Source organism: Pyricularia grisea, chromosome I, assembly GCF_004355905.1.
Source record: "Pyricularia grisea strain NI907 chromosome I, whole genome shotgun sequence".
Taxonomy (NCBI): domain Eukaryota; kingdom Fungi; phylum Ascomycota; class Sordariomycetes; order Magnaporthales; family Pyriculariaceae; genus Pyricularia; species Pyricularia grisea.
The window spans coordinates 4,847,966-4,869,009 of NC_044973.1; the positions used below are offsets into that span (position 1 = coordinate 4,847,966).

The following is a 21,044-nucleotide window of genomic DNA, read 5'->3' on the forward strand; positions in this document are numbered from 1 at the left end:
AATGAATTGGATGACAGTTCGGCTTGTCTAGTCGGACGTCGAGCGCGTATTACTCGTCCTTTTGGACCCCACAGTCAACTGTGCCATAAATAAAGCCTGAAGTCACAGAATGATTCCAAATGCTGGACCAATCATGTCCTCTGCTTGAGGCTGTGGTAAGGTGCAGGAACACAGCTTATGGTTGCACGAGGTGGCAGTACGGTATCTGCTGCCGCGAACTCTTTTCACCAACACGGCATGCCTCCCTTACATCCTTTGGCCATGGGGTCAAGTCTCGAGCTGTACTTTCATGTTGTACTCGAATATCTACCAAGTCAACCAGGAGCCTACTCTACAATCAAATCAGCTTTCAAGGCCCCTTTTTTTTGTCAGTTCTAAAATACATAAATACCCAACAAGTGGGGAACGTGCCCTTCCCTCCAATTTCTTCCCCAATCTGAATTTTACAACTCTGGTTGTTTGGTGAGCCAAGCTTGGCTGCACTTAGTTGGTTCACGCCTATAACACGCGGGTTTTGTTAATTGGTGCCGCTTCCCGATCGACAAGTGATCAACACACCCTCTTTCTCAATGCTTGCCGCCTTTCTGTGGTCCAGTCGGTTGCCCTCGGCTGACTTGCTGACTGAGGACATACACGAACAGGCCAACTGCCATCCGGATCTCTATTTATTTGACTATACATTTTTACTAAAAAGCTGGTCGCACAAGGTGCACCAAGTATTGAAATACCGCTGTTCGTTTCTTGCTACTAACGCATACTGGTAGTTTCCTGGCCGACCTAAATATGGAGGTCTTTTCTCCATCATCCCTACGCAATACTGCTGTGCCTCAATTTGCAAGAAAGTCAAATACTCCTGGTCTCATATGGTCGTACAGCATGGAAACCCGAACTAATTACAGTATATCGAATTGGGATAAATGGCCGACCAAGATCTCGAAGGGGAAATAGCGGTGTCGCCGATGGTTCGCATATATTATTGGCATAACAGAATGAATGACATGCGGGCAGGCAAGTCCTCCACGTACGGTTGCCACCCCCTCATCATCTCCTTCGCCGTTGAGAGGTCCCAGTGAATTTCTCATGGCCAAGGGACGCTCAACCGAGCTGATTTCTTCGTCAGCCTGCAGCGTCCTTCGGTGTAACGACAACTATGTTAGCCGGTTATTCTTTTCTCGGTGGGTTTGGCCTAAATGCCAAAAACATCTTGCAGCCCTTTCAATGGAGTTGCATGGCAGGTTGTATGCTTATGCTTATTTCAGTTACTTTTTTATTCGAATCTATAGTCTCTAGCAGAATTTAATTGACAGCCCAACCTGATCTACCTACTTGAAGGTCTGCAGCAGGCCATTGCACATTCGATCGGACCTTGATATATGGAGATTAGGATGATTTCTTTCCAAACCAGCCGCCAGCCTGACCTGCCTAGAACCTCGTGACAACTACGCCGCCCAAAGCATATACGGATTTTTGCAGAATGACATCCGATGAGCTAGCCAGCCCTACTCGCTTTGCGTTTGCGCCACCGGCGAGAACACCGCAATCCTCATACGGTCAGGATCAGGAGCAGCAGCAGTCCGCCAGAGGCCAGGAAGGCAGAGGAATGGACCCCAACAACAAAGGCGTTACCGCAACCCCCTCCAGGACCGACGACCACCGCCACCGCCACCGTCAACGACTCCAAGCCCAAGCCCGACGGCGGCGGATCAACAACCGCGCCATCATCGACAACCCGCTCGCGCACGTGACGGACGAGGACCTCGCCGCGGACGCCCAGCAGTTTGCGCGCACCTGGTTCTCCGACGTGCCCGGGTCCGCCAACAAGCTCCTCCGCGCCGCGCGCGTTGCCAAGGACATTCGGACGTACGACGATGTGGCCCGCGGCGTCGGCATCGAGAGTACTGCCTCCTCTGCCGAGCAGCTGCTGCCGGTCGTGCTGACCGGGGCGGAGAAACGCGCGCTGCGGAACGAGCGGGACGCGACGTTTAGCGAGCGCGGCATGCGCATCGTCGTCCTCACCGTCAGCCTCGCCGCCTTCCTGCAGGGCCACGTCCAGAGCTCCGTCAACGGCGCCTCCACCTACGCCACCTTGCTCGGCCTCCAGGTGCCGTGGGTGCCGGCCGCCGCCCGCGGTGGTGAGACGGTCGAGCTGGACAGGTGGCGGCTCGGCGCGGCCAACGCAGCTCCGTTCCTGGCCGCAGGGCTGCTGGGCTGTCTGCTGGCGCTCCCCGTCAACAAGGCGGTCGGGCGCAGGGGCGCCATGGTCGTCGCGGCGCTGCTCATCCTCGCCACGAGTCTGGCGGCGGCGTTTCTGAGGCGGTGGGATGTGCTGCTTGCCGTAAGGGTTTTTAACGGGTTGGGCATGGGAATCAAAGCGGTTAGCACGCCGATTTTGGCTAGTGAGACCTCTATTGGTGAGCATTGTTGCTGTGAAATTTTTTCAAGCTCATGGTTTCTTTTTTTTCCCCCTTTTGGGTAAGACTGACATTGGCGGGACAGGCTTTTGGAGAGGGACGTCAATCCTGGCATGGCAGCTATGGTAAGTGTTCTTTGCCTTTTTCTCGAAAAGGGGGTTGACTCCTGATTTCCTCGAAGAATGACTTCGCTGGATTTGTCTCTGACAGATGGTTGCTTACCATCCAGGGTCGCCTTTGGATCATGATGGGCTTCATCTTCAACATCATCTTCCACGCAGCATGCGGTGACAATCAGGAGCTTGCGCTGTCCCTGATCCTCGGCGGGCCTGTCGTGCCTTCTATTATGATGCTGGTCGGTCTGTGGTACTGCCCCGAGAGCCCGCGCTACTACATGCGGCCGAGGTCGCCAAACTATAGCCCTGCCAAGGCGTTTACGATCTTGAAGAAGCTAAGGAACACGGAGGTTTGTGCAGGATTCTCTGGAGATGTTTGGGCCTTTTCCTTCTCAAGTGAAGGCAAGGTTGAATACGGTCTTTCTCGAGGCGGACTGACACTTTTTTCCCCCTCTTAATGTTAGCTGCAAGCCCTCAGAGATCTCTACCTCATGCACAAGTCCATCGAGCAGGAGGAATACCTCGGCCCACCTAAGACGGTCAAACGGATACGTCGAGGATTCGTTGGCCGGGTTGTCGAGTATGGTATGCTGATACAACAGCTGTTTGCAGAGAGGAGGTTGCGGAATGCGCTGATAAGCAGCTCCACCGTCAATCTTTGCCAACAGCTGTGCGGGAGTGAGCCATATTATTTTCCCCTTCATCGCCCTTCCTCATTACCCTTGGCCTTTGGGATAAAAGCCCTGCAGAAACCAACTGATGGCTGCCCTGATTAAATAGTAAACATCCTGGCCTTCTATTCGGGAGATTTATTTCTTCGCATCGGCTCCCGGAGCGATGTGAATGACCAGACAGGCTACCATAAGCGCATGGCAGCGTTTGGCTTTAGTTGCGGTTTTGGTAAGTCTCCTTTCAGGGCTTGAATTCAGCAAGGAAATTCTTTCAAGCCGGGGCAGCAAGCTGACGAGCGGGAAAGGGGCCATCAACTTCATCTTTGCACTCCCTGCGATCCGAACAATCGATACCCTCGGCCGGCGGAAGTGGTTGATCATCACGCTGCCGCTAATGGCACTGTCTATGGGGGCTGCTGCTGCTTCATTCAGCATCCCAGATGTGGACTTTCGGATCGGGGTTGTGGTCATGTGGCTATTTTGTAGGTTTTGGCCAATTCACGGCGCCCATCCTCTTGGTAGAATATTATGAGGCTGACGTTTAGTTGTCAACGGTCAGTGTTTGCGGCCGCCTACTCTCCTGGGTTGGGTAAGTGCGCTTTTTGTTGGTTCATGGTTTGGGCTATTTCCAATGTAACTGAAATACAGTGCTCTACCAGAAGATCTACTAAACGGGCTGTTTTTATAGGACCTATCCCATTTACCCTCGCTTCAGAGAGGTAGGTTGTGCTTAAGCTCCTACTGAATTACCCACAATATCCATAGTTTGATGTTAACATAGATTTACAATAGCTTCCCCCTCTCACATCGTGAGATTGTAAGCCGGATGTGTATCCCTTTGTCTACTTTTTCGAACCCGCTATCAGACCAAACACTAAACAACTCGCCTTAGGGATGTGCCTTTGCCATCGCCACCAATCTAACCTTTGCTGGGATACTCTCGATTTTCTTTCTCAAGTAAGTCCATAAAATTCCCATGCGCTCAGTCATCCATACACATTCCACTCTAATCAAAGCAAAATCGCTTCCTCGATAAAGCATCTACTCGAGCCTCGGCGACGCAGGCTGCCTCGCCCTCTTCTCAGGCCTGAACCTTCTTTCCCTGGTCCTCGTGTTCCTCCTGGTCGAGGAGACGAAGCGCCGCTCCCTCGAAGACCTGGACCTCGTCTTTGCGGTGCCGAAGCGCGTCTTTATCAAGTACCAAGTCGGGACTTTTCTGCCCTGGTTCGCGCGCCGCTGCCTGCGCAGAGTGGCGGGCCGGCGTGCAGCGGGCGACGACGAGGCCCCGCCGAGCTTGTACATCGACCGCACGTGGGATCGGGCGCGGCGGCAGGGTGGTCGAACCGGCTTGCGGAATGTCGGGCTCGAGCGTCAAAGGACGCAGCAGAGGTGGCAGGGTGGTGGTGGTGGTGGTGTTGGGATGCCTGTGGGGCAGGCTATGAGTAGTTACAATGGTTATAATCAGCGGCAGCAGGGCTGGGAGGCGAGGAGGGGGAGTTCTTCTGGGACAGATGATGATAGTTTGCATGCCTGAAAATAAGGTACGTATGGACAGAAAGCATTTAGGGGGAGTGTTTACAGAGCAATATTCACGGTCGTGTGTTAGCCAAGTTGAAAATAAAATACCAAATTCCATTCAGCATCATCACGCAGATTCTTGAATCAAGAACAAAATAGGATTTTTGGTATCTTTGATATTTCCTGTCCCTTTTCATTCTTCAAAAGCCGCTGGGTACGCCGTTGCCTGCAGGCAAATAGAAGAAGATGAGAATAAAGTAAAGAAACAAACTCCCAAACAAATCAATCGCATTAAATCCCAAAAGCCTTCCCAAACGCCATCCGCTAGATACAATCCCAAAAATGGACTGCGGGAAAAAAAGGATACGCCAGTTAATGGCGAAAAAAAAGAATAGAAAAGAGAAGAAAAAAGAAAAGTATGAAAAAAAAACAGTTTGCCCCTAATTGCTCATCATTCACAAATCGCAAACGACAGCCTCGCCCGACTTGCTACAGCTGTTTGCGCACTTGGCGCCCTTCCTAAAACGGCCGTCCTGACATGTGTACGTCTGCTTGTTGTCAAACAGCTTACCGCAGGTGTACTCGGCACCGGTGCATGACCTCCCCTCGGTGAGAAGCCCAAAGACGCTCAAGGGAGCGGCCGCGGCCAGGGAGGCTGTGGCGAGGATGACGATTGTGAAGCGCATTTTTTTTTTTTTTTGTGTGTTTCTTTTCGCTGTTTTAGAAAGTAGTAAATTCCGGATTAAATGACTGCAATAAAGCAATGATTATGTATTTTGTGTCTGGGTATTAAGCTGGTTAAACCGATGCTAGGTTGTGTATTGTTATAGTCAGAATTGCAATGATGATAAGGATGATCAAGATTGAGAGGATTTTAAACAAAGACAGCCATGGGTTCTTTTATCTTGCCCATCGTCACATCATCACCATCAAAATTTGTAGGCTTTACTCACGATGGTAGCTACCTAAGCACCTTGAAATCAATAATCCAAAACGATCGCGGCTGTGTACAACTTGCAGTAAGGGTATTTTACTGTGCTTACTTTGTAAGCCGAATTTGGGCAAGTTTACCTACTTAGGTACCCAGGTACTGCAGGTAAAGCGGTGGCTTACAGCCGCATCGGGACTAGGCTTTAGGCACCCAACACCACCAACCAAGCAATGCAATAACCCCAATTGACCAGGTGTTCGAGGGAACAGTAATACAGCCAACATTTCTTACTTGACTTTATAGCCGGGTTTAGGGTGTCTTGGTGAGGCTAAGCAACAAGGTAATTATTTTGTTCTTTATTTTTTCTTTGATTTTACGCGGGATCGACTGAATAACCAGAAGATCCTAGTTTTGTTGTTGTCTTGCTAATTATATCCCATCTCCATTCAGTTTGTAAGATCGACAACCATGCGATCTGCACATGGGGGCCGAACGAACCCAATGGAGATTCAAATCGTTTCCAAAACAAAGCACCGAAAACTTTCTTGAGTTGAATTTAAATATATCTATTTGCTAGTCAAGTCATGAACTCGACAAACTCGATCAATTCATGTACCAAAACTACGTTTCACCATGGCGATATGTTTCAGGTTTTGTTTTTAGAGAATTTAATATATTTACCGCTATCTCTGTACCACTGCTACTCCATTGAGAAGCCACTTCCCCTTCGGTACAGTTAGCTCCTCTTGTCCGCAACAAAAACACAAGGAAAAAAATGCCACAGATAGATATATACAGCTTTGGACCTTTTTTGCAAGAAGATGATTCCAAGATCGATCAAGTTGAAAAAAAAGGAGTGCCAAAAGAAAGCGAAACCACCGGGGGATGGTCGCAGGAAGCTTGCCGACTCCCAAACCAAGACCCACAACAAAATGTGACAAGGGTTAAAAATTACATTTTGTGTTTCTTTACTCATCCTGGGCGAGGACCTCGGCCGTACGGGCAGACAGACGGGCAGCTTCGCGGCGGCTCTTGCGGGCCTCACGCTTGGACACGTTGCAGTTGTCTGTGGTGGCGGCGCTCTTGCTGCTGCTGTTGCCGCTGCCACCGGTAGCACCGGCACCAATGGCGATGGCGGGACCGGGGAAGGGGTAGACCTTGAGGCCGTTGTAAATGTCAACATGGATACCCGCGTCGGTCTCCTTGTAGAGAGCCGCGGCCTTGGTGGTGCTGGCGGGCTTTTCCGAGCCGCCACCGGTGACTATGAGGTTGATGCACTGGGGGTAAAACTGGGCACCGCCCACGTTTTCAGCCGCGTGGAGGGCGATGATCTCGTGGCGGAGGGCGTAGTTGCCCGGGGCAATGTTACGGTCGATGGTGACGTTGGCCTTGAGGCCATTGTTGTGGAAGGTGTCCGTGGCCCAGACGCCGTTGTTCAGACCGTCCTGGCTGATCTTGAAGAACTCGAGCGAGCCAGCTTCGGCCTTGGCGCACCCGGCGTCGCCGCAGTTGGCGAGGTAGTTGATGATGGGGCCCTTGTGGCTTGTGAAGTCCCATTGGTCCCACTGGAGGGTCATGGTGTCACCAGCCGCCAGTGTGACCGAGCCCGGGGCGGCCTGGGAGTTGTTGCCGCAGGCAATGTCGGAGGTGCCTAACGAGCCCGCGGGCACGAAGCCGTTGTTGGACAAGGTCGTGCCCCAGCCGACGGTCGTGGCGGTCAGGGTGTTGGCGTTGATGCCACCCATGAAGGGGTTGAAGCCCGTGAAGTTCTTGCCGTTAACAGTGACCATGGTGACGTGACCGTGGGCAGAGACGGAGGCGGCGCCGACCAGGGCGGTGGCGAAGGTCTTGAGGGTGAAGGAAGGCATTTTTTTGGAGATTTCTTGGTCAAATCTTTTCAAAAGATGTTGGATATCTTGATGATAATGCTTATCCGAGGAAGCAAAGGCTGTTAATACACCGTCTGGCGGGAATGAGCGTGAGGGTTAATGCTGAGTCAAGGCTATGCTTGTCGTCGAAAGAAGAGAATGTTGATAGTGCTCAGTCAATGAAGCGAATGGATAAAAGAGGAGTATCGAAGAGAATGTGTTTTTGTTCCGGACAGGAGTGTGTTGCTTGTGGTCAGAGGAGAAAAATAGAACCAAGCAGAGAGGAAATAAGATGCCTTTATATCGCTTTTTTTTTTTTTTTTTTTTTTTTCCAGAGGTATTCCGAAGGGTGGGATCGTCAAATGGCGAAATGCAACGGTGGGTACTAGCCGTGTCATCCATCGGTCACCGGCCAGCCAGCATGACCGATCACCGTTGTCACTCTTGGGGGCCTTGGCTTCCGTCTGCGATAGACAGATTGCAATTCCACCAGAATTAGAGCTCCATTCCCGGGTGATGTTGCCAAACAGGGCAACCTTCTCGACCTGACCTGTCAGGGCTGGCCGCGTTTCACCATGGTGATGATCGCGACCGATTTACCGGTGGGCGCTAATACTTTGGGAGGGGGGGGTCTTGGGGGTATAATCCCAGGATCGCCAACTGGGGTCCCGGGTTGACGGCTCAGTCTGGCTGGGAACAAAAGGGTATGATTGGGAGGGGAGGCAAGGGAGGCTCCGCTGCGTGATGTGGCGTTATTCGCTTGGGATTTCCATCAGATTCATGCCAGGTGGGTTCGTTAAGAAGGGACCCTGGATCCATTGATGGGGCAAAGCATGGATCGAAATCTTCAAGATTCAAAAAGGTGTGGCACCATTTGTCGGATGCTGCCGAGGGCAAGCACGTTGGTTCGCCCACAGAGTCCTGGTAAGCTCTGTGTATATGTTACAAGGGGTTGGGATGAGTTGAGAACTAAAGGGAGGCGGGCCCTTCAATTGCGATAGGAGGGTTCAGGGGAATGAATTCATGGGACAGGACAGGACATGGACGACGTCAGACAAAGTAGGTATCATCATTGGTGGGAATACCGCATCGGTGTTCCCGTATCATGTGGTAAAGGGTGTTTTTTTTTTTTTTTTTGCTTAGTCGTTTATTGAATGATAAAGTTTTTTTTTTCCTCCTCTCTTTGAACAGCTGATAATGGAGCAAATTGCTCGACACACGGAGATTTACTTTTCCTATAGTCAGTCATGTCGCCTAAAACGATGGTGCCACTTACTGATGGAACAATACTACTGTACAGAATCGTGCAATCTTTTGTACAGTACCTGGAAAGATTTAACGAAGCAATTAGCTGGCGGTTAGTCTAGGACGGATAAATGGATTAAATTATTGATTTCTCATTGCAGTACTGTAACATACAGTAGTATGTTCACCAAGCCAACGTGCAGCCCAAACCCCAGCATTTCCATTCTTTTCCGATTCTTGGATCCATTTCTTGCCCGGTCAAATTTGATTAATAGAACCACACAGTTGGTACTGTAACCAAACAACGATGTTGGACTGGGGTGAGTTGTCAAAAGAGGAGCATCTGGTCAGCAACCTCGGGCCGGAAGCAAAGAGTGCATGAACATTCACGAACTCAACGATTTCCCGTTCTTTTTTACAGTGTTATTTCACCTTGGTCCTGTGTTTGCCCTTCTTCTGTGAGGATCCCGATTGACAAATGTTCCAGTGTCAAATAGCATGTTCATTCCCAGGGGCTTGGAGTTTCAGCGGAGTGGGGATTTTCCCTGCGCAAATCTGGAAATCTCAAAGAAAATGCATGAGACGAAGGCAAGGATCAATGTGGGGGGACAAAACAACCGGGCCTGCAAAATCGGGCGACCGTCATCAAAAAAATGACCAAAATAAACCTCACAAACTCATAACCTTCAACCGTCTGTAGCTTTTTACACAGGGCAGCCTTCTACAATTTGAAAACTCAGACACTTTTATCTTTGTTAACTCTATCAAATTTTAAAAGTTTTATTTTTTATTTTTTACTATTTATCACCCTAATTTACTGTAGTCATTTGCCGTAGCATATTTTTCAGTTTCGGTTTCAACGTCTCCCACTTACCGCGCTTCGGAGCTTCCACTGACTTGTGTATTGTGTCGTTTTGGCGCTGTGACCCTGAGAACGTGGAAAAAGTCAAAATGTGAAGCCAGGAACAGGTGTGATGTTACTTTACTTCCTAATGCGAACCGAGGGCGCTTGGCAAACCGTTTTACGCGAAGGTGATTTCCGATCGACTTACGTGGTGCTGTGGTGCTGTGGTGCTGTGGTGCTGTGGTGCTTGCTCATGCGAAGATCCATTGTAGTGACGCACTGGGAGATCCCAGGACTGGACTTGTCATGTCACGTCACGTCATATCTGTCACATTTACTGTATGGTTTTTTAACTGTGTAATAAAACCGAGTTCCTGTTACGATAATATTAATGTATTTGATGCTAAGAAGTACACGCAGTAATATTTACAACAGAGATACAAAAAAAAAAAAAAAAAAAAAAAAAAAAAAGACCAGGTTTGTGTCCATGCATGCCTTGACAGGGTTGCATTTGGTATAACACAACGAGTCAACGGCAGCTAATGCATCCTACTTACGAAGTAAGATAATTTATATACCATTTACTGATAAGCGACATCATCGTCCGTCTTGGGTTGACTCAAACGTCTGTCGACTTTTGAGTTGAACTAAATGTCTTGACATTTGTCTCAGGTTACCTTGCCTTGTCTGTAGCCGTTGAGATTTTCCGACTCGCCGAGTACAAAAACGTTTTTCCCTAGTCTGGATCTAACCGAAGCGACTGCATGGTAGGCATTGCTTGTTTGCACCAGATAAAGTGCTCCCTCTCCATCACCTCCGCATCACCAAAATTGCACAGCCATGGTTAAGGTGGATTTTCTTTCAGTTGCCTTTTCCGGCCTTAATGTAAATGTTATAGCACTTGTAGCCCTACACACTTGAGTGCGGGTACGCTTTCCATAGTATTCCTTTTCTTCTTTGACGCCTTTTCGTCTCTTTTTTATCCACCTTGTCAGTCGCCACCTCCAGGGATTCACATTTATCCTTCCGCTCAGCTCTCTCACTAAAATACCAGAGACTCAAATCCGGACTTGCCCATTTTCTTTTTAAATCCTGGTCAAAATATTATACTTGTGGCCAAGTATTAAATCGCCAAGTTTGAGTGGCGATCAAGACTTGGCAGACTTGCTGCGGTAAGGAAAATCTATTATTGTCAAGCGAGCACATGGCCATCTTCGTTTTTCTTGGTTGTTTTTGTGGGGCAATCAGCAATAAGGGGAACGGAGAGGCCGCTTTTTGCCACAGGCACTATTCTGGTCAAGACATGAATAAATCTTGTAGGCCATGCCAGACTCGGCGTGGGTTGGGGTTTTTTTTTATTTTCTTAAGAAAAAGTAGTAGCTTAACTGTATTCTTAAGTTGTTTAGAAAAGAATTCCAAGATCTATCATCTGAGACGCCGTTTAGTCCTCTTTTCACCATCGTTTCGTACTGAAGTGACAGCTGTCTGCTGGTTTATGGCGATTTGCACAGCCTATAGATTGTGGTAATTGGCCTCTGCCACCCTGGTTACTTGGCTTGCTTGGGTAAGCTTTCAAGGTTGGGTACCCACCTACGCTACCTTATGTAAGCTATTCTAGCAAGCTTAATATACCTTGTGAACGGGAAAGGAACGCAATTCCTCATTGATTATGATTTTCGCATCTAATTTAGTGGAAGGATTCTTCGATCGGGAAGCACAAACGCTCTGATTAGAACAATCTGGAATAACGATCTTGATAACCGAATTCTAGACATTTCCAAAGATTAGAGTGAGTTGGTGTTTGCTGATCTAACTGAACGGAACGATGTTCTGCCGCAAGTCTATTTCTTGAGCTTTTAGGAATTTCAGCCCGAGCGAACGAGGCACTGCAGTCTTAGTGACAATAAGTGGGGCATTTTGTACCGTCCCCCCCGCAAATTTCACCTGATAAGTTAGGCATATATAAACTTCTTTGTGCTCGGCAAAGCGTGGTACTTGCCGCAAAACATTGGATTAAAATTATTCTGGGAGCAACCTGGTTGGGTTATATCTCTGTTTTTATTCTTTTCCCTTTTTCCCCCCTATTGCTTTTTATATCGTCGTCTGAACTGAAGTGAAGTCGCCAACTCCAGCAGGCATCTTGGCCCCATCGTCAGTCAGATCCCGTTGCTCAACAATACCTGAACAAAGTGAACAGGGGAAAATCTGACGATTTTACCACCACCATCGGGTTTGCGCAACAAATGGTCACTTTTTGTGTCGTCCTGCCAAATCTCACACCTCACACTTTTTGAGTAGCGGGGGGGATTTCGGGTGGCACACGGGCTGCGGTCTATGGATAGCTCACTCTAGCTGTCATCTGTCTTTTTTTTTTTTTTTTTTGTTCACGATATTCGCGCTCCAATAAGTGTCGGGGTCGCCGAGGTTGTAACAAATAAGCGGCGGATAGAATCACTTTGGGCTGCATTTTTTTTCCTGTTTAATTTCGCTGCTGATGAAGAGATCAACAAGTGTTACTCCCTTCTTACCTACTGGTACAGCATCAACTTGGCCCAGCCTTGCGCTCACGCCTCCAACTAGTGCGCAGTATGATATCATTTCTATTTTGTACAAAGTCCCCTAGCAATCGTGTACTATTTCCCAACCACTTGGCTCCCTCCCCTTGCCAGTGCGTGCATACACGCGATGCCGCAGCTGGCGCTCATAAGTGACATGTTATGGCGAGCGCCAAGGAATATACACCAAGTATCCGCCTACACGTGGAAAAAAAAAACCCAAAAAACCGCGGCGAGTCAAGAAAAAAAAAAAGAGTTTTCGATCGGCTATGAATTAAAGTCGGAGCAAACGAATGACAAAGGGCCCATAATCGCCGAACACGCGTGACAGTTTCTCGCTATATTTTGTTCGGGCAAAATGTTTATTAACAGATACAAAAAGTTACGAGGCAAAATCGGGCTTTGGGCCGAATACGTGCAGATACGTTGATGCTGTGTTCGGTGCGTGTGCGGAAGAAAGAACAAAACAAAAAAAAAAACCAGGACACCACCGCATACAAAATACGATGTCTGTCCGTCTTACACACCTCTTTGACGCCATCATGGCTGTCTCTCTTGTGAGACTTTGAGTGTTACTACCTGCCCGAATTGCGCCAAGACTACGCCGGTACAGGAAGCTACTCAAAATAGCGCCAAAAAATTCGAGCGAGCGGGCAGGCGGGCAAACAAAAAACAAGACCCCCCCCAAAGGTCAAAATACAGAGATGGCTTCGAGTGGAGGTGGGGCCGACGGCACCGGATCCTCCAGCTATTCTCCTAGCCTAGTTCGAAAAGCGTGTGTGCGCAAAGCACTGGTCTAGCCACACAAAGAAAGGCACCTACCTACGTTACTTTGCTTTGGACAAGTCGCGAGTTTCCCGCGGGTGCAAAGCGTGACCTTGACCACGTCAGCCTTGCGCTTATTGCTTTTTCGAGAAAAGGCACGGGATCCAAGTGAGCCGTCCATGTTTTTGTGAGAGGGCGAAACATCTTCAGTTGCCGAATCTGGACAGTGATGTGCGACTTGGTGCATTTTGCACCATTGTCAGCCGGCCGAGGCACTGACCTCTCATTGGATTCGACCCAGACAATATCGGTTCATGTTAGTTACCCAGAAAGGTAGGTCAAAACATCATCAACAATCTTACTTCTGCTCAGCTCCTGCGTGACGAGGACGTCTTGGTATCCGTACCTACCTAGGTACCTACACTAGAATGGGAAGAGTCTGAACTAAAATTGGCTACATTACATGATGACCTGTCAGGGAATCTCACCGTCCCTCGCTTCCTTGAGGTGAGCAGCCTTCGAGTCAATATAAGGCTAGAGCATCAGCCCGGCAGGTTATTGCGTGTTTCTCAGATCGGACGAAATACCTCATCGTCTCAACAGGCTCCATACCTAAGGTACCCTAACGTCCATCATCTCCAGCCTTTTTTTTCCATTTGATCTCTTCGGATCGCTTACCTGCAGCCGCACGCACAGCGCGGGTTCGCCCATCAATGATTGGGCACACCATACTGCTTGGCCTCGCGGCCGTTGGCACCCTCGCCGACAGATCCCAAGGTGCAGCAGTCCCAGAGCAACAGCTTCTGGGAAAGTCTCTGCATGGCAAGAGTCTGCATTCACGTCGCTGCGAGGCTAAGTCTCCGCAGTCTCAAGAGGATAGGTATCGCCCCAAGCCTTACCATAGCATACCACCACCATCACCATCACCGCCACCAACGCGAGCAGCACAATGCACGTCCTCGTATCTTTCGTCGGTCCTGCAGTCCTACAAGGAAAACGGCGTCAACGTTAGCCTTGAGACGGCCGTGCCTGTCCCCGAGGGAGGGTCTTTCGGTGAAGGGGCAAAGGACCTAGCCTCTACGTTCAACGCAACTCAGCTACCAGAGGTCTGTGCCATCATTGTGAGTGTGAAGAACTCGACTGCCAACCCAACGTCAAACTACCGCTTTGGCATGTTCCTGCCGCCATCGGACACTTGGAACGGTAGATTCCTGGCTGTCGGCAATGGCGCGTTCCTCGGCGGCATCAACTGGCCATACATGGGATCCGGCCCGCACTATGGCTTCGCCACCATGTCCACCGACACGGGTCACAGCTCCGGCCCCGGCGACCTGTCCTGGGGTCTCAACCGCCCCGATAGGTTGCTTGACTGGGGCTACCGCGCCATGCGGGGATCCTCGCTGGTGGCCAAGCAGGTCGTGGCCGGCTACTACCAGGAGAGACCCTCGCGCTCCTACTTTACCGGCTGCTCGACCGGCGGCAGACAGGCCCTCAAGGCGATCCAGGGCGACCCGGAAAGCTGGGACGGGGCGCTGATCGGTGCACCGGCCTGGGACACCAAGGACCTGATGCCATGGGCCGCCAAGATGGGCAAGTCCAACGTCCGGCCCGACGGGAGCCTGATCTTTGACGCGTCCAACTACGCCACCGGCGGGCCGTGGCAGACGCTCGTGGCCCAGGTGCAGCTTCAGTGCGACGCGGCCGACGGCGTCGTCGACGGCATCGTCAGCGCGCCCGAGCTCTGCCTCTTCGACTTTACCCGCTTCACCTGCCTTCCCGGCGCGCCTCAAACCCCCGGCTGCATAACGCCCGAGCAGGTTGCTGTAGTCAAGGGCATGTACGCCGACTACTTTCTCGGAGCAAACTCCACCGGCAACGGCGACCAGCTCGTCATGAACGGCATGCAGCTCAGCTCCGAGACGGACCTGACGGGCTGGGTCTCGTACCTCAACAACCCGGTCGACTTTGTGGCGCAATACCCCCGCTACTGGATCTACAACGACACGAGGTGGCAGCTGTCGCAGTACAGCGACCAGGTCGTGGTCGACTCGCGGCGCGTCAACCCGGGCCAGGCCAGCGCCGACGACTACGACCTCTCGCCCTTCAAGCGGCGCGGCGGCAAGGTGATTCTGTACCACGGCGTGGCCGACGGCCTGGTCCCGACGCGGTCCACGACGCACTACTACAACAAGACCCGCGAGGCCATGGGAGGCCAGCAGGCGACCGACGCCTTCCTCCGCCACTTTTTGGTCCCCGGCATGAACCACTGCTGGTTCAGCCCGACGTGGGTCAACGCGCCGTGGATGTTTGCCGGCGTCGGACAGGCAGAGGCCCTGCAGCTCCTGCCGCCGGGCTCGACCCCGCTCCCGCCGCCAGAGGAGTTCCTCCGCGGCTGGGGCACGCCGCTCTTCCGTGGCGACGTCAACTACGACGCCCTCCTCAAGCTGGTGACATGGGTCGAGAACGGCACCGCGCCAGACGATATCCGTGCCGTCGCCTACGGTGCGGATTGGAACGTCCAGAGGACGAGGAAGCTCTGTCCTTATCCGAAGAAGGCGGTGCTTATAAACGCGTTGTTGGTGAATGACCAGGCTGGGTGGGTTTGTGCGTGATACCTTTTTGTTCCTTTCTTTTTTTTTTTTTGGGTTGGGGTTTTTGTGGTTTATCAAGGTCATGCGGTCATATAAGCGGACTGGTATTTCATTACCTTTACATATGGGCTGGAGTTTAGCGACTTTTTTTTCTTCTTTCTTTGGCTTTCTATCATCAACATCGGCTCTTGGGGGTTCTTGGGTACTGTTATGTTGTATGAAACGGGTTCGTTCTTTTGGTATGTGTCCAAGAACGGGATGGGATTTGCTCCAGTTGTAGAAATATCATGACATCATTGGGAAAGACTGACAGCATCGTGAAAGGGGTTATAGGATGAAATATAGCTCACGAAAATACCAAGATAACAACGTTGACCAAATGGAATCCAAAAAAAAGAGCTCTTGTCATCATGATTCAAATTAAAGGAGTCATTACTAAAACACATCAAGACGCCGCTCCAACTCCAGAGAATATGGACCCTTCTTAATAAAACACCACCTTAAAATCTTCCCTTTTGTTCCCTTCAACCCATCAACTCAACCCCTCTCCTCACAACACCAACCACCGCACCCGTCTGCACAGCCTCTCCCGCACCGCCAGCAACCCGGTGCTCGATCTCCGCCAACCCATCCAGCCATGTGATCATAACCTCAGGCTTGACCTCCAGCTTAACCAGCTCCTCGGAGAGCGCGGTTATGATATCCGCAAGGGCCAGACCCCGCGTGGTCTTGAGCGCATTGATGGTGCCGAGGCACGACACGACATCGCTAGTGGCCAGCAGCGTGTCGAGGATCTCCTTGATCGCCTCTGGCGGCGGGGCCGCGATGCAGTTGTATATCGTCTCGACCGTGATGGTATCCCTGACCACGACGGCCTTGTCCTCCGCGGCGGCGGCAGCACCCTTCTCCCGCAGCGGCGTGCTGCTCGCGTGGCAGGCCTGCAGGACGTTGAGCGCGCGGCGCATGTCTCCCCTCGCGAGCCGGACCAGGGCGTCGACGGCGTCCGGCCGGATGTTGACCGTCTCCTCCTCGACGACGCGGTCGACCAGCACACGGATGTCGGCCTCCTTGAGCGGACTGAAACGGAACCGCGTGCAGCGGGAAAGCAGAGCGGGGGAGAGCTTGTGGGCGTAGTTTGCAATGATGCAGAACCGCGTGTTGGCTGTGTACTTTTCCATTATGCGTCGGAGGGCCATCTGCGCCGTGTTGGTCATGGCGTCGGCCTCGTCGAGGATGATGAGCTTGTAGGAGGGGGTCGGGCGGGTTGCGGACGGGTTATTGCTGTTTGATGCTGCTGCTGCTGCTGAAGGTGTAGGTTTCGGCCCCATGGTGAAGATCTGCTTGGTGCTTGCAAACGTCTTGATCTGCTCCCTGACCACGTCAATGCCACGGTCATCTGACGCGTTCAGCTCCAGCACCATCTGGCGGACGTTATCGGCGCCGTAGATCCTCCTCGCCAGCGCCAATATCGTCGACGTCTTGCCCGTCCCCGGGGGCCCGTACAGCAGCAGGTGGGGCAGGCGGTTCGCGTCGACAAACTTGTTGATGGTCGCGAGGATGTCCTGGTGGCCAGACACGTCGGCGAGGGATACGGGGCGGTACTTTTCGACCCAGGGAAGCGAGTCCTCGGCCTCGACCGGGAGGTTTGCGGCGCTGCGCTTGCCCTTTTCGGCCGCTCCCGAGGAGAAGGTTATGGCGGCCGCTGGAGGCGGTGCGTCGATTTCCATTTCGTCTTCAAAGTCGGACTTTTTTTTTTAGGGATCTGTGTGATTCAAGTCGTAAAGGTATATCTTGTCCGTGTCTTTGGGGGTTGTGCAATTATTCGGATTATAAAATCGACTGTTGCTGACTAGTTTTCCTCAAGGTGTAACCCAAATGAAAAAAAAGAGACCGCGTCACGACGCGTAAAGTGTTTCGGTTCGGTGGTTAGCCCCCGACCACGGCCACGGCCCATGCTGCTTTGCTGCACCTTTTGCCGGGTCGGTGGGAGGTCCATCCGCTTTCCCCACCATACGTTGTGGGTCAGACCCGGGTAAGCAATGTCTCATTCCCCGCTAAGGCTAGCGCTGCACGCCACACTACACGTAGTAATAAGCCTGGAGGATGCCTTGCGTTAGGTCCCGACCTTTCCCTCGTTAGGTACCTACGCGCGCAGGGCGGAGGTTAATAGGTAGGATTTTGTCCCCCAGCGGGGAGGGGGGGCCAAGATGAGGACCCAATGAGGGGTTCATTCACGCGTGCAACCTCCCGCTGTGCTGCACTGAGGTGCGTTTTTCTGCATGACAGATTTTTGTGATTGCGATCCTTTCTGTTTGACATCCCATATCTCATCCGCCGAGCCTTGCTTATCCTTGGTCTAGAACTCGTATAAAACGGCAAAAAAAAAGTGAATTGTCTATTTTATTTTATTTATTTATTTTTTGTCGTCTTTCCTAGTTGTGTGTGCGTATTTCTTTTGTCTCTCCCTTTTTTGGTGCTCGCGTGAGTGGGTGTTCGTGTCTGTGGCACATGCGCAGCTCAGAAACCGGACTAGCAAGCGCCAAACGAGAACAAGGCAGGCTAGGATAGAGTCAGGTTGGCAGATGAGGAGGTAGACAATCGGTATGGGGTGGTGGATGAATGGAGCCTGACCACCATCAACTCCCGCCGGACATCCATCTTTAACCAAAAGGGCATGACTGTGGACAGTGGATGACTGCCGACGGGATTTCCTCTTCTTCTCTTCATGTCCTCTGTGGCATCTTGATACGTTTTGACTTTTTTGCATTTATACCCCATTCTCCTTATCTCTCCTCGTCCTTCAACACAATACAAAGGAGAAAACACACTCACTCCACCAAGACGAAACAATCATGTCTCTCCGACCGTTAATATCTCGTCACCAATATGTCCGACATGAAAAGTCCCACTCAAGGTCTCGTTTTGAGGCCAAGTTATCATCGTGGAAGAGGGCCTGTCGTCGACACTTGCCATCGCTGAGGAGGTGCACAAACCCAAACTGTGTCTGGCACACGCTGTTAAACATCTTGGGGATGCTGTTTTCCATTTTGGAGCAGCTTTTCAGTCGCTCAAAATATCATTAATCGACAGGCTGATACAAAAGAAGACGAAGAGGAACAACAACAAAAAAAAGGAACGGATGAACGACACCAAATCCCGGCCAAAACATATAATCTTTCTAAGTTCTAAAAACAGTCGACCTACCCCGATCAGATCGCCAAAAAAAAAAAAATCGCAAATCGGTATGGCTGGCTATCCATCCGATTTAGCGAATCAAGGAGAAGCTGGTCAATTTGACGTGTTGCAACGTCATAAAGCAGTCTCCCAGAGGTTCCGGAAATCATTTACATCATGCGAACCTACCTACTATATAAGCATCTTGGCACATAACTCTGATCAACGACATATATATTCATCCCATATTTCGTTGACTAAACAATCTCATCAAAAGAGAGGCAGTCATCCACAATTTCACATCTTGATTACTTGGGACCGCACTATTCATATCAATTCTCATCGCCAATTTTGACCCCTCACAACGGCTGTATGGACTCTTGACTCTCCCCGCAGACCGACCAACACCCCTCTACCCTACACCTGCATCTATCCATCCAATCGACCACCAGAAACAAAACAAAACAAAAATCAAAACATGACAAACGTGGACACTAGCATCCTTGATCACGCGACTGGCCGCGCAGCCGAGCTCGTCAAGGCCCACTCTGCCGAGCAGCCTCTCAAGCTCTACGCCGGCTGGTTCTGCCCATTTGTGCAGCGGTCGTGGATCGTGCTTGAGGAGAAGCGCATCCCGTACCAGTACATCGAGATCAACCCGTACCACAAGTCGCCCGACTTCCTGGCCCTCAACCCACGCGGGCTCGTCCCCACCCTGGCCGTACCCCATGCCACCAGCAGCACAGGGGACGAGGGGCAGACCAAGCCCCTGTACGAGAGCACCATCATCGACGAGTACCTGGACGAGGCGTACGCCGACCAATCCACCCACGGCCCGCCCCTCCTGCCCCGGGACCCCTACCAGCGCGCGCGCTGCCGCATCTGGATCGAGCACTGCGGCAAGATCGTAGCCGGCTTTTACAAAGTCCTGCAGCACACGCCCGGCAAGTCGAACTACAGCGCCGAGGAGGCGCGCGAGGCGTTTTGCGGCGCTGTCAAAATGCTCGTGGAGCACATGGCCGACGACGACGGCGGGCCTTGGTTTCTCGGTCCGGAGTTTAGCCTCGTCGACGTCACGCTGGCGCCGTTTGCGCGCAGGCTGTGGCTGCTCGACCACTACAAGCCAAACTGGGGTGGCATCCCGGATGGTGGCGACGAGGAAAAGAGGATCGCGCAGAGGTGGAGGGTCTGGGTCGATGCCTGCCTGGCTAGGGAGAGTGTGGTCGCGACTTCAAGCGACGACGCGGCTTACATTGATGTCTATCGCCGCTATGCGGAGGATAAAACGAATTCAAAGGTTGCGCAGGCGACTAGGAACGGGGATAGGTTGCCGTGAGGTGTGGACTTTTGTATGAGGCGGATGAGTTGTGGTCATTTCATGTCCCCTTGGGATCTGAGGTTGATATTGATGCGCAAAACTTGAGGGTGAATTTGGTTAAAATACATAATTACGTATTATTCCATAAACACGGTATGGGGATGGAAGACAAAGCCGTGAGCGATATCAAAAGAACTTGGCAATGAAAATAGCGTGCATCTAAGGTCCAAGTCTTTGCAGAAGGGGTGCGGCATGTACGATGTATAATACACCGCCGCTGGAGCGCATAAATCTCTATCTAGGTAATATTGTCTCTAGGTTAATCGACAGTCAAGGCTCAACGAATATCAAATACCTGTGTCACAACAAAGACTATTTGGTGCGACACTGCAGCCTTTTTGTTAACAGTCATAACCTGTAGTAAGCACTTGCAGTCAAGGGTTACAAATTGAGGGGAGGAAGGAAAATGTCAAACATGTGTCAGTTGAGAACAAAACAAAAACAAAAGCTAATGTCAGAACCTTCTCTCTGGAGCTCCAACTCATGAGACGTGAATTTCTGGGCGTGGCAAGACTCGAACTTGCGTTTCTTCGGCCACAACGAAGTGTACTAACCCCTATACGACACACCCTTTTACATCCACGGCGTTGGATGGTTGAATGCCGAGCTTCACCGACGGCATTATGAGCACCGCTGCAAGGAACCAGGTCTAGTCTGCAAATTTTTTAATTATCTTTTTTTTTTCTCTCGTGAGCTGCGGTTGGGAGAAAAAAAAAACATTGATTGTCTTTTCTGGTTGGTTGTTTGTAATGGTTTTTGGTGCGTCATTACTGTGGGACACATGCATGCGGCCGAGTCAAGATCAGGGCTGGGGGGTGTGTGGGTTGAACGATGTGGCTTGGTGGGTAGGTGGGTGCAATGGCTCCTGGGTCCTTTTGAGGAACAAACAAAACGTCAAATGACACTAGCGTCGACAAGCTGACCACATTAGTTTGGTCGGGTACGCCTTTCCGTGTGCAGGTACAGACAGATATAAG

General features: G+C 51.1%; 6 protein-coding genes across 6 annotated transcripts; 3 read left to right on the plus strand and 3 right to left on the minus strand.

Annotated features, from left to right (window-relative positions):
* Nucleotides 1-1,474: 1,474 nt before the first annotated feature.
* PgNI_06495 (uncharacterized protein) lies at nucleotides 1,475-4,824 on the plus strand (the record flags this gene model as incomplete). Its single annotated transcript, XM_031126519.1, has 11 exons — nucleotides 1,475-2,411; nucleotides 2,532-2,536; nucleotides 2,641-2,877; nucleotides 2,992-3,205; nucleotides 3,308-3,427; nucleotides 3,504-3,680; nucleotides 3,758-3,787; nucleotides 3,887-3,917; nucleotides 3,991-4,015; nucleotides 4,091-4,155; nucleotides 4,237-4,824. The coding sequence occupies 11 exons, from the start codon at nucleotides 1,475-1,477 to the stop codon at nucleotides 4,730-4,732; spliced, it is 2,337 nt and encodes a 778-aa protein (XP_030982573.1). The 3' UTR covers nucleotides 4,733-4,824.
* Nucleotides 4,825-5,171: 347 nt separating this feature from the next.
* Nucleotides 5,172-5,402, minus strand: PgNI_06496 (uncharacterized protein; the record flags this gene model as incomplete). Its single annotated transcript, XM_031126520.1, has 1 exon — nucleotides 5,172-5,402. One exon carries the CDS (start codon nucleotides 5,400-5,402, stop codon nucleotides 5,172-5,174), a length of 231 nt encoding a protein of 76 aa, XP_030982416.1.
* A 1,213-nt stretch (nucleotides 5,403-6,615) lies between these two features.
* Nucleotides 6,616-7,515, minus strand: PgNI_06497 (uncharacterized protein; the record flags this gene model as incomplete). The annotated part of the gene is made up of 1 exon (XM_031126521.1): nucleotides 6,616-7,515. The coding sequence occupies one exon, from the start codon at nucleotides 7,513-7,515 to the stop codon at nucleotides 6,616-6,618; it is 900 nt and encodes a 299-aa protein (XP_030982417.1).
* A 6,122-nt stretch (nucleotides 7,516-13,637) lies between these two features.
* On the plus strand, nucleotides 13,638-15,536 carry PgNI_06498 (uncharacterized protein; the record flags this gene model as incomplete). The annotated part of the gene is made up of 1 exon (XM_031126522.1): nucleotides 13,638-15,536. One exon carries the CDS (start codon nucleotides 13,638-13,640, stop codon nucleotides 15,534-15,536), a length of 1,899 nt encoding a protein of 632 aa, XP_030982425.1.
* Nucleotides 15,537-16,039: 503 nt separating this feature from the next.
* On the minus strand, nucleotides 16,040-17,242 carry PgNI_06499 (uncharacterized protein; the record flags this gene model as incomplete). Its single annotated transcript, XM_031126523.1, has 1 exon — nucleotides 16,040-17,242. The coding sequence occupies one exon, from the start codon at nucleotides 17,240-17,242 to the stop codon at nucleotides 16,040-16,042; it is 1,203 nt and encodes a 400-aa protein (XP_030982582.1).
* A 1,925-nt stretch (nucleotides 17,243-19,167) lies between these two features.
* PgNI_06500 (uncharacterized protein) lies at nucleotides 19,168-20,025 on the plus strand (the record flags this gene model as incomplete). The annotated part of the gene is made up of 1 exon (XM_031126524.1): nucleotides 19,168-20,025. The coding sequence occupies one exon, from the start codon at nucleotides 19,168-19,170 to the stop codon at nucleotides 20,023-20,025; it is 858 nt and encodes a 285-aa protein (XP_030983246.1).
* Nucleotides 20,026-21,044: the final 1,019 nt, after the last annotated feature.